General features: G+C 43.9%; 1 protein-coding gene and 1 pseudogene across 11 annotated transcripts in view; both read left to right on the top strand.

Annotated features, from left to right (window-relative positions):
* CCDC125 (coiled-coil domain containing 125) overlaps positions 1-12,056 on the top strand; it is a 53,860-nt gene that overhangs the window by 17,144 nt on the left and 24,660 nt on the right. For 9 of the 11 annotated variants that reach the window (XM_028849485.2, XM_078004830.1, XM_015140177.3 and 6 more), the window contains 4 exons: positions 2,493-2,551; positions 5,328-5,414; positions 8,497-8,574; positions 9,632-9,717. In XM_028849485.2, the coding sequence (XP_028705318.2) occupies positions 2,493-2,551; positions 5,328-5,414; positions 8,497-8,574; positions 9,632-9,717 (310 nt within the window). The remainder of the gene's footprint in view (positions 1-2,492; positions 2,552-5,327; positions 5,415-8,496; positions 8,575-9,631; positions 9,718-12,056) is intronic. The other 2 variants (XM_078004826.1, XM_078004829.1) reach the window with 1 other exon arrangement.
* LOC705711 (cofilin-1 pseudogene) lies at positions 2,561-3,292 on the top strand (annotated as a pseudogene).

The following is a 12,056-nucleotide window of genomic DNA, read 5'->3' as shown; positions in this document are numbered from 1 at the left end:
CCCTCCCCATCTTCAAAGTCAACAATGGCTGAGTCTTTCTCACATCATATCACTCTGACATTGACCTTCTCGTCTCCCGCTTTCATTTATAAGGACTCTTATGAGTACACTGGACCCACCTGGATAATCCGGAGTACTCTCCTGTCTCAAAATCCTTAATCTCATCACATCTGCAAATTCCTTTTGCCATGTGTTCACAGCTTCTGGGAATTGGCATGTGGACATAATATTCTGCCTACCACAAGTATTAATAGAACAGAACTTGTCACTGCCAACCCAGCGTCATTCTGTCCCTCCTTGGAAGCCTGTATCATCCATCACAGTACAAACATGATTTAGGTTTTGCCTTAGATACTGTCATGTTAATGAAATTTCACAATAGCAAAGAAAGTTGTTTTGAGAAATATTTTTTCAAAGTAAACATTCTTCTCAAAAAATTTTTTTTTACTTTCTATACTCTCTTGCTTATAATTTACCACTTTAATTTTTTTTTTTTTTTTTTTTTTTTACTGCCATTGAGGCAGAAAGGAAAATGAAGCTTTTAGGAAGCTCAGTTTAACTTCTCAATTCATCACATTAAGGAGGAAATAATTGAAGTTACAGGACTCTTCTAGTCATTCTTTTTGGAAAGAAATAAAATCTAGGTTTCTTTTTTTTTTTGAGACGGAGTTTTGCTCTTGTTGCCCAGGCTGGAGTGCAATGGTGCGATCTCAGTGCACTGCAACCTCTGACTCCCGGGTTCAAGCGATTCTCATGCCTCAGCTTCCTGAGTAGCTGGGATTAGAAGCACGTGCCACCATTCCCAGCTAATTTTTGTATTTGTTAGTAGAGATGGGGTTTCACCATGTAGGCCAGGCTGGTCTTGAACTCCTGACCTCAGATGATCCACCCTTCTCAGCCTCCCAAAGTGCTAGGATTACAGGTGTGAGCCACCGCACCCGGCCTTTTGTTTTGTTTTTGAGACAGAATCTTGCTCTGTTGCCTAGGTTGGAGTACAGTGGCGTAATCACGGCACACTGTAACCCCCCTCTCCCGGGTTCAAGCAGGATTCTCCTGCTTCAGCCTCCCAAATAGCTGGGACTACAGGTGTGCACCACCATGCCTGACTAACTTTGTATTTTTAGTAGAGACAGGGTTTCACCACATAGACAGGCTAGTCTTGAAGTCCTGACCTCAGGTGATCTGCCTGCCTCAGCCTCCCAAAGTGCTGGGATTACAGGTGTGAGCCACCGTGCCCAGCCTTCAGGTTATTATTTTTATTTTTTTTATTTTTTTTGAGAAAAAAAATAAAAATTTTTTTTCTCCTGTCGCTCAGGTGGAGTCTAATGGTGAGATCTCGGCTCACTGCAACCTCTGCCTCCCGGGTTCAAGCAATTCTTCTGCCTTGCTCTCTTGAGTAGCTGGGACTACAGGCAGGCACCACCACGCCCAGCTAATTTTTATATTTTTAATAGAGATGGGGTTTCACCATATTGGCCAGGCTGGTCTTGAACTCCTTACCTCAAGTGATCCACCCGCCTCGGCCTCCCAAAGTGCTGGGATTATAGGCGTGAGCCACTGCGCCCAGCCAAAGTTATTTCTTATATATTTATACCACTACATCATTCAAGCTTAAGCCTAAACAACAAAATCTATTTATTTTACTCACCAATATTCATGTTTTTCTATATTTTTATTTGAATGTAGTAATTAACCAACACATTAACATCTGCTTTATTTGAGAGTCCCGGTTTGTTTTTTTAGATGGTCTTGCTCTGTTGCTCAAGCTGGAGGATAGTGGTACAGTCATAGCTCACTGCAGCCTCGAACTCCTGGACTCAAGTGATCCTCCCACCTCAGTTTCCCACGTAGCTGGGACTACCAGCACATCACCATGTCTAGCTAATTTTTTATTTTACATTTCGTAGAGATGGAGGTCTTGTTGCCTAGGCTTGTTTCTAACTCCTGGCCTCAAGCGATCCTTAGGATCTATGTAAAAATTTTTTGTATTCCAAAGTACAGTATGTGTCTTTTCATTTGTGAAATGCTTTACACTCATATTTTTACCATAGTATGGTCTGTTAAAAAATTTTTTTTGAAACAGAGTCACTGTGTTGCCCAGGCTGGAATACAGTGTCACAATCTCCGCTCACTGCAACCTCCGCCTCCTGGGTTCAAGCGATTCTCCTGTCTCAGCCTCTCAAGTAGCTGGGACTACAGGCAGGCACCACCATGCCAAGCTAATTTTTGTATTTTTAGTACAGACGGGGTTTCACTATGTTGACCAAGCTGGCCTTGAACTCATGACATCAAGTGATCTGCCCGCCTAGGTCTCCCAAATTGCTGGGATTTCAGGCGTGAGCCACCGCACCTGGTGGTCTATTATAATTTTCTTCTCTTTGCAATTTAGGGGATGCCTGTATTGGGTAATTTGTAAACAAATGTCCTATGTTTAATTAGTTAAAAAATTCAAAATTTTCCCCCTAATAGATACTTTTCTCCCCCGCAAATAGATTCGAATTCAGAATTGTCAAATGAAGAATTAAGGAAATGTCTTCATGAAACTTTAGAGGTAGGTACTACAAAAATTCTCGGTTTAGTTGGGTCCCAGCAGTGGCTGCAGTGCTCTCGTCTTCTGCGGCTCTGTGTGCCCTCTCCTTTTCGCTTCCGGAAACATGGCCTCTGGTGTGGCTGTCTCTGATAGTGTCATCAAGGTGTTCAACGACATGAAGGTGTGTAAGTCTTCAATGCCAGAGGAGGTGAAGAAGCGTAAGAAGGCGGTGCTCTTCGGCCTGAGTGAGGACAAGAAGAACATCATCCTGGAGGAGGGCAAGGAGATCCTGGTGGGTGATGTGGGCCAGACTGTCGACGACCCTTATGCCACCTTTGTCAAGATGCTGCCAGATAAGGATGGATTGCTGCTACGCCCTCTGTGACGCAACCTCTGGGACCAAGGAGAGCAAGAAGGAGGACCTGGTGTTTATCTTCTGGGCCCCTGAGCCTGTGCCCCTTAAGAGCAAAATGATCAATACCAGCTCCAAGGACGCCATCAACAAGAAGCTGACAGGGATCAAGCAAGAATTACAAGCAAAATACTATGAGGAGGTCAAGGACCACTGCACCCTGGCAGAGAAGCTGGGGGCAGTGTGGTCATCTGCCTGGAAGGCAAGCCTTTGTGAGCCCTTTCTGGCCCCCTGCCTGGAGCATCTGGCAGCCCCACACCTGTCCTCGGGGGTTGCAGGCTGCCCCCTTCCTGCCAGATAGGAGGGGCTGGGGGCATCCCAGCAGGGGAAGGGCAGTCCCTTCACCCCAGTTGCCAAACAGACCCCCCACTGCCTGGATTTTCCTTCTCCCTGCATCCCTGATGGTTCTGGCCTTCCCAAACTGCTTTTGAGCTTCTGATTCCTCTTGGGTTGAAGCAGACCAAGTTCCCCCCAGGCATCCCAGTTGTTGGGGGGGGCCTGTATTTTTTTTAACAACACCCCCACTCCCCACCTGTTCCTCCCACTTCCCTTGCTGCTGACTCGTAACCACAATAATGACTCTGTGCTTGTCTGTTTAGTTCTGTGTATAAATGGAATGTTGTGGAGATGACCCCTCCCTGTGCTGGCTGGTTCCTCTCCCTTTTCCCCTGCTCACTGCTACTCATGCAAGCAGGACCAGTAAGAGACTTTTGATTAAAAAAAAAAAATTCTCAAGTGAATAAAGTCCATTGATAGATACTTTGTTTAAATGGTACTAAATCTGTGGGGAAGGCAAATTTTGGCTTTCCAGATATTCTTGCTGAACCACACTCGAGAGCTCATCCTTTTCAACTGGCCTCCTCTGTTTCTTATCCACCTCATCTCTTAAAGAAGCTACTTATGTAAACATGCCCACCAGTTCTCCTTTCCACCCCACTTCTCTTATCTCCTCCTTGAGAAAGTAAGATCACTTCCTTCCACCTGCTTTCCCCGTATGTGTGGCTTCAAACAATCTGACTTAATTTCACCTCATTAAAGTCAGAAGCCCAGAGTCTCCAGCGGCCTGAGGAGCCCACTGCCTTGGTGGGAATTGCCGTTTCTGCGAGGGGTGCCTGTCCTTTGGGAAATAGGAAGCCCACCTTAGTGTGTGTTTGGGACTCTTCCTGTGAAAGCTACTGTATTCGGCTGCCGAGACAAAGTACCACAGACCGGTGGCTTAAAACAACAGAAATCTATTTGCTCTCAGTTCTGGAGGCTGAAGTTTGAAACCAAAGTTTCAGCAGGCCGTTCTCCCTCTGAAGGCTTTAGAGGAGAGTCCTTTGCCTCTTCCTAGCTTCCGATGCTTGCTGCAGTCGTTGGTGTTCCTTGGCTGGTAGCTGCAGAAATCCAGCCTCTGCCTGTCACATGGACTTCTCCCTATGAATCTGGGTCCAAATTTCCCTCAATTTATAAGGACACTAGTCATTGGATTGGGGCCGGCAGCTGCCTCCTTACCTTGAGTCCCTACATAAGGAACTGCAACCTCAGTATGTAAACAACATGAAAGCCAACTGGGGCTGGGGGCAGTGTCTCACGCCTGTAATCCCAGCACTTTGGGACGCCAAGGCCAGTGGATCATTTGAGGTCAGGAGTTCGAGACCAGCCTGGCCAATATAGTGAAACCCCTGTCTCTACTAAAAATACAAAAATTATCCAGGCAGTAGTGGTGCATGCCTGCAATCCCAGCTACTTGGGAGGCTGAGGCAGGAGAATCACTTGAGCCTGGGAGGTGGAGGTTGCAGTGAGTCGAGATCATGCCACTGCGCTCCAGCCTGGGCAACCGAGTGAGACTCTGTCTCAAAAACCTCCCTGGTTCAAGCAATTCTCATGCCTGAGCCTCTGGAGTAGCTGGGTTTACAGGTGTGAGCCACCATGCCCAGCTATTTTTTTTTTAAATTGAGACAGAGTCTCGCTCTGTCACTCAGACTGGAGTGCAGTGACTTAGTCTTGGCTCACTGCAACCTCCGCCTCCTGGGTTCAAGCGATTCTCCTGTCTGAGCCTCCAGAGTAGCTGGGATTACAGGCGTGCGCCACCATGCCCGGCAAATTTTTTGTATGTTTAGTAGAGATGGGGTTTCACCATGTTAGCCAGGCTGGCCATGAACTCCTGACCTGAGGTGATCCACCCACCTTGGACTCCCAAAATGCAGGGATTACAGGTGTGAGCCACCTCACCTGGCCGAGGCTTTCAATTTTAGTATGTCTGGTTCACTCACTAAGTCTAGAAGAATTTTCAGCCTCATTTGTAAGTGCTTTGAGCCAAGGGTAAATGTAGACTAGCCAAACTGATAATTTTAGGTTTGCATATCTTGCAGATAGGAAGACTAATTTTCTTTCTGTCCTCAGGAGGTAGAAATTTTAAAAACTGAACTTGAGGCATCTCAAAGACAACTCAGAGGTAAAGAGGAAGCATTGAAAATTCTTCAAAGCATGGTAAGAAGTTGTTTTTAAACTTTCACCACTTACACATTCCAATAATAATGTGGATATGGTTTTAAGTTTTAAAACCAAAACAGAAGGACTTAATATAGTTGAAGGTTTTTTTAGGTATGTATATTTTTAAGAACTTTATAATTTATATATCACGAAATTCACATGTAAATATACACTACAATTCATTTTTACTAGATATAAGAGTTGTACCACCATCACTATAATCTAATTTTAGAGTATTTCCAACACCAAAAAAGGGACTTGGTGCCCATCAGCAGTCATTCCTCATTCCCACCCCTATCCCCAGTAATCTACTTTCTGTTTGTACATTTGCCTTTTCTATTTAATATAAATAGAATCATAAGATATGTGACTGGATTCTTTTGCACTGGGATTCTTTTAGTTAGCATGTTTTAGAGGTTCATACATGTTGTAGCATGTATCAGTACTTTCTTCCTTTTTATTGCCAAGTAATACTCCATTGTGTAGATGCACCATGTTTTGCTTATGCATTCACCAGTTGATGGACATTTGGGTGGTGTATTAGTCCATTTTCATGCTGCTGATAAAGACATACCCAAGACTGGGGGGAAAAAAGGTTTAATTGGACTTACAGTTCCGCATGGCTGTGAAGGCCTCAGAATCGTGACGGGAGGTGAAAGGCACTTCCTACGTGGCAGTGGCAAAAGAAAATGAGGAAGATGCAAAAGTGGAAACCCCTGATAAAACCATCAGATCTCATGAAACTTATTTACTACCATGAGAACAGTATGGGGGAAACCACCCCCATGATCCAAATTATCTCCCACTGGGTCCTTCCCACAACACATGGGAATTATGGGAGTATAATTCAAGATGAGATTTGGGTAAGGACACAGAGCCAAACCATATAATTCTGCTCTGGCTCCTCCAAGTCTCATGTCCTCACATTTCAAAACCAATGATGCCTTCCCAACAGTCCCCCAAAGTCTTAAATCATTTCAGCATTAACCCAAAAGTCCACAGTCCAAAGTCTCATCTGAGACAAGGCAAGTCCCTTCTGCCTATGAGCTGGTAAAATCAAAAGCAAGCTATTTACTTCCTAGATACAATGGGGATGTAGGTATATAGCCATTCCAAATGGGAGAAATTGGCCAAAACAAAGGGGTTACAGGGCCCATGCAAGTCCAAAATCCAGTGAGGCAGTCAAATTTTAAAGCTCCAAAATGATCTCCTTTGACTCTAGGCCTCACATCCAGGTCACATTGATTCAACAGGTGGGTTCCCATGGCCTTGGGCAGCTCCACCCCTGTGGCTTAGCAGGGTACAGCCTCCCTCCTGGCTGCTTTCACAGGCTGGCATTGAGTGTCTGTGGCTTTTCCAGGTGCACAGTGTAAGCCATGGGTGGATCTACCATTCTGGGGTCTGGAGGATGGTGGCCCTCTTCTCATAGCTCCACTAGGCAGTGCTGCAATAGGGCCTCGGTGTGGGGGCTCCAACGCCACATTTCCCTTCTGCAGTACCCTAGCAGAGGTTCTCCATGAGAGCCCCATCCCTGCAGGAAACTTCTGCCTGGACATCCAGGCATTTCCATACATCTTCTGAAATGTAGTGGAGGTTCCCAAGCCCCGATTCTTTACTTCTGTGTACCCACAGGCTCAACATCACGTGGAAGCTGCCAAGGCTTGCGGCTTGCACCCCCTATATTCACAGACTGTGCTGTACCTTGGCTGCTTTCAGCCACCGCTGGAGTGGCTGGGACATAGGGCACCAAGACCTTAGACTGCACACAGCACGGGGACCCTGGGCCCTGCCCATGAAATCATTTTTTCCTCCAAGACTTCTGGCTCTGTGATGGGAGAGGCTGCTGCAAAGGTCTCTGACATGCCCTGGAGACATTTTCCCCATTATATTGGGGATTAACATTTGGCGCCTTATTACTTATGCAAATATTTGCAGCTAGCTTAAATTTATCCTTAGAAAATGGGATTTTCTTTTCTATTGCATTGTCAGGCTGCAAATTTTCCAAACTTTTATGCTCTGCTTCCCTTTTAAAACGTAATACCTTTAACAGTACCCAAGCCACCTCTTGAATGCTTTGCTGCTTAGAAATTTCTTCTACCAGACACTCTAAATCATCTCTCTCAAGTTCCACAAATCTCTAGGGCAGGGGCAAAATGCCACAAATCTCTTTGCTAAAACATAACAAGAGTCACCTTTGCTCCAGTTCTCAACAAGTTCTTCATCTCCATCTGAGACCACCTCAGCCTGGATTTCATTGTCCATATCATTATCAGTGTTTTTGTCAAAGACACTCAACAAATATCTAGAAACTTCCAATCTTTCCCACATTTTCCTGTCTTCTTCTGAGCCCTCCAAACTGTCCCAATCTCTGCCTGTTACCCAGTTCCAAAGTAGCTTCCACGTTTTTGGGTATCTTTTCAGCAATGCCCCACTCTACTGGTGCCAAATTACTGTATTAGTCCATTTTTATGCTCCTGATAAAGACATACCCAAGACTGGGAAGAAAAAGAGGTTTAATTGGACTTACAGTTCCACATGGCTGGGGAGGCCTCAGAATCATGGCGGGAGGCGAAAGGCACTTCATACTTGGCAGCAGCAAGAGAAAATGAGAGAGATGCAAAAGCGGAACCCCTGAGAAAATCATCAGATCTGATGAGACTTATTCACTACCATGAGAACAGTATGGGTAAAACTGCCCCCTTGATTCAAATTATCTCCCACTGGGTCCCTCCCACAGTATGTGGGCATTATTGGAGTACAATTCAAGATGAGATTTGAGTGGGGACACAGAGCCAAACCATATCAGGTGGTTTCCACTTTATGACTGATGAATAGTACTATTCTGAACACTTTCTTTGTGTGGAATTCATTCATTCATTCCCACATTCATTGGAAAAGAGCCAAACCAAGATCTCCCGACTTTTGAACTATCAGACTCTCCATAAAAGGTGGTCACTGTGAAATTCTTATCTCAATTCATCTTAATTTTCCATTGCCTTAAAATAAAAGAGAACTTCATGATGTACAGAGGAGTAATTACAAATTTAATTTATACTGATGCTAGTTTTATTTTTCTTAGGCAATACTTGGCAAAGCCACAAGTCATACGCAGGCAGTGCTTCAAAAAACTATGGAACAAAACAGATCCTTGAAGAAGGTATTTGGTGCTTTTAGTGTAGACTTATTGAATTCAATAAACTTTAAATATAGTTTTCCTAAACTCACCATACTAATGGATCTGTCATTTGTGCATACCCTCTGCTAGGTGTGCTTCAGTTCTGATGGTCTTCCCTTTTGGAGTTTGCAATCTAAAACAGACTGTCATGTGCACAATGAATTCAGGTTATTTTTATTTCCCTATGTTAAGGTAGTAGGAGGCCTGCCAAATAGGTACTTCTCATTTTTCTTCTTCTGCTTTTTTTTTTTTTTTTTTTTTTGAGATGGAGTCTCACTCTGTCGCCCAGGCTGGAGTGCAGTGGTGCGATCTCTACTCGCTGCAAGCTCTGCCTCCCAGGTTCATGCCATTCTCTTGCCTCAGCCTCTGGAGTAGCTGGGAATACAGGCGCCCACCACCACACCCAGCTAATTTTTTGTGTTTTTAGTAGAGACGGGATTTCACCACGTTAGCCGGAATGGTCTCGATCTCCTGACCTCGTGATCCGCCCGCCTTGGCCTCCCAAAGTGCTGGGATTACAGGCGTGAGCCACCACGCCCGGCCCATTTTTCTTCTTAAAAAAAATTTTTTTTTTTAATCCTTATCATTGCCTGGCAGAACATACGTCTTTCTGACCATCTCATCTTCACCATAAAGATAGTTAGAAATCATCCTAGATGGTCATATCTCCTGTGCTTGGTGTGTTCTCCTTTGATGGGGCCATTGAGCTAAGATTTCCAGAAGTGGATTTTGCTTGAGGTCTCTACATGCAGCGGAGGTGGGCACTGAGAAATCTAGGTGTAGCAGTCCAGCAAATTTTGAAGCCAAACAATTTGAAATTTTTTCTATATTAAGTGAGTTTTGGCAGAGTTGTTTTGAGTGCTAAAGAGGCATGTTATATGTGTTTACAAATGTCAGAGATACTTTTTGAGCAATACTTAATTTTTCTCTTTAAACCATTTCTGAGAACTGATTATATGATTTACTTCAGGTATTCACAATGTCCTGAAACGATTTATTTGTAGTAATTTGCCATGAAGGTACTATTTTCTTTCCATAGGAAATAAATGCGTTGCAGTGGGAAATAGAATTTGATCATAATAGATTTAAAAATATAGAAGAATCTTGGATCCACAAATATGACAGGTTTGTATATTACTGCATTATTTTTCTTTGACAACCTTTAAAATGTATGTAATTCAAAAGTAATTTATGCTTTCTTCTTTGAGCCGAGTGCAAAAGATTGTAAAATTTTTATTGCTTAGCCACTAACTAGTCACATATTTTTCTGTTAGAGTTAATTTTCCTTCAAGAAAAAAAAAAAAAAAAAAAAACAGCATAGGCTGGGTGTAGTGGCTCACACATGTAATCCCAGCACTTTGGGAATCTGAGGCAGGAGGATCACTTGAGTCCAGGAGTTTGAGACCAGCCTGGGCAACATGTTGAAACCCTATCTCTACAAAAATACAAAAAGTAGCTGGGTGTGGTGGCTTGCACCTGTAGCCCCAACTACATGGAAAGCTGAGGTGTGAAGATCACTTGGGCCTGGGAGTCGGAGGCTGCAATGAGCCATGATCGCGCCACTGCACTTCAGCCTGGATGACAGAGTGAGTCCGTGTCTCAAAAATAAAACAAAACCAAAAACCAAAAACCAAAATAGTATAAACTCTATCTTAAAATACAGTGTAAGAATTATTTTGGAATTGGAACTATTTGTTGTTTTCAAAAAAAATCTTTTGAGGGGCTGGGCATGATGGCTCATACTTGTAATTTCAGCACTTAGGGAGAATGAGGTGGGAGGACTGCTTTGGTTCAGGAGTTCAAAACTAGCCTAGATGACACAGTAAGATCCTCATCTTGTTAAAAAAAAAAAAAAAAAGATGAAAAATAAGATGGTTAAGATAGTAAATTTTTATGTTCTGACAATCAGCTCCAAAGAGAGAAAAAATTTCTTTGGAACAACTCTTTTATTTGTATGAGTTTATTTAATAACTTTAAATTATACACTTACTCTAAAGTCAGTCATTTCAGTTGGGCGTCTTGGCTCACAACTGTAATCCTATCGTGGCCCCAATCCCTGTTGGACTGAACAAAGGGGGACGAATGTGGGAATAAAAATAAAGACAAAAGAGTATATTTGGAAGAAGGGGTCAGGGGGCTCCTTGCTCTAGTGAACAAGGGCCCTGAGCTTTTAGCGCTATTCATATTTATTGAGTAAAGGAGATAGGGAGGAGGTGGTTGTCAGTCAGCTGCTTGACTCGGTGCAGGCTTGCACAACTGCATTCTTTGAACAGTAGTCTCCAGATGTTCCAGTAGATAACCTCAAGGAACATGGCACCAGAGAGTGACTGCCCTCAGCAAACCTTCTGGTGACAGTTGCAGTTTAAGTTTGCCCACATCCTGCATTCATGATGAACGGTTTGCTGTTTGATCATATAGCCTAGTTGTCACGATCCTCCGGCTTTTGGCTCTCTATATAATCCCAGCACTTTGGGAGGCTGAGGCAGGCGGATTACTGGAGGCCAGGAGTTCTAGACCAACCTGGCCAATGTGGTGAAACCCTGTCTCTACCAAAAATACAAAAATTAGCTGGGCATGGTGGCACGCACCTGTAATCCCAGCTACTCAGGAGACCGAGGCAGGAGAATCGCTTGAACCCAGGAGGTAGAGGCTACAGGGACCTGAGGCTGGGCCACTGCACTCTAGCCTGGGTGACAGAGCGAGACCTTGTATCCAAAAAAAAAAGACTGAATAATATTCCATGTTAGGTGTGTATGCCATTTTGTTTATCCATTCATTCCTGATGGACACTTGAGTTAACTCTACCTTTTGGCTATTTTGCATGATGCTGCTATGTACCCTATGTATCTATGGATCTTTTTTTCTCATGAAATACTTTGTTGTTGTTGTTGTTGTTGTTGTTGTTTAGAGCAGTTATAGATTCACAGCAAAATTGAGCAGAAGGTACAGGGATCTCTCATGTACACAGCCTCCCCCACTAACAACATCCCCCACCAGAATGGTACATTATTTATAACCAATGTTGATACATCATTATTACCCGAAGTCCATAGTTTACATGAAGACCTATGTATATACGTTTCTGAAGGTGACCTAAGCATATAGTTGATACTCAAATGGTTATTAAGTAAAGAGAATGAGTATGCAAAATGGATGGCTTAGAAATATTTCTGGTTCTGATTATGTCTCAACTAAGAAGGGTTAAGAGTATGTTTAGGCTGGGCGCGGTGGCTCACGCCTGTAATCCCAGCACTTTGGGAGGCCGAGGCAGGCAGATCACTTGAAGTCAGGAGTTTGAGATCAGCCCGGCCAACGTGGTGAAACCACTTTTCTACTAAAATATGAAAATTAGCCAGGTGTGGCAGGTGCCTCTAATCCTAGTTACTCAGGAGGCTGAGGCAGGAGAATCACTTGAACCTGGGAGGCGGAGGTTGCAGTGAGCCGAAATCACACGACTGCACTCC

This window comes from Macaca mulatta, chromosome 6 (genome assembly GCF_049350105.2).
Source record: "Macaca mulatta isolate MMU2019108-1 chromosome 6, T2T-MMU8v2.0, whole genome shotgun sequence".
Classification (NCBI taxonomy): domain Eukaryota; kingdom Metazoa; phylum Chordata; class Mammalia; order Primates; family Cercopithecidae; genus Macaca; species Macaca mulatta.
Note: the sequence above shows the minus strand (reverse complement) of the source record. Positions and strands in the feature narration are given on the sequence as shown.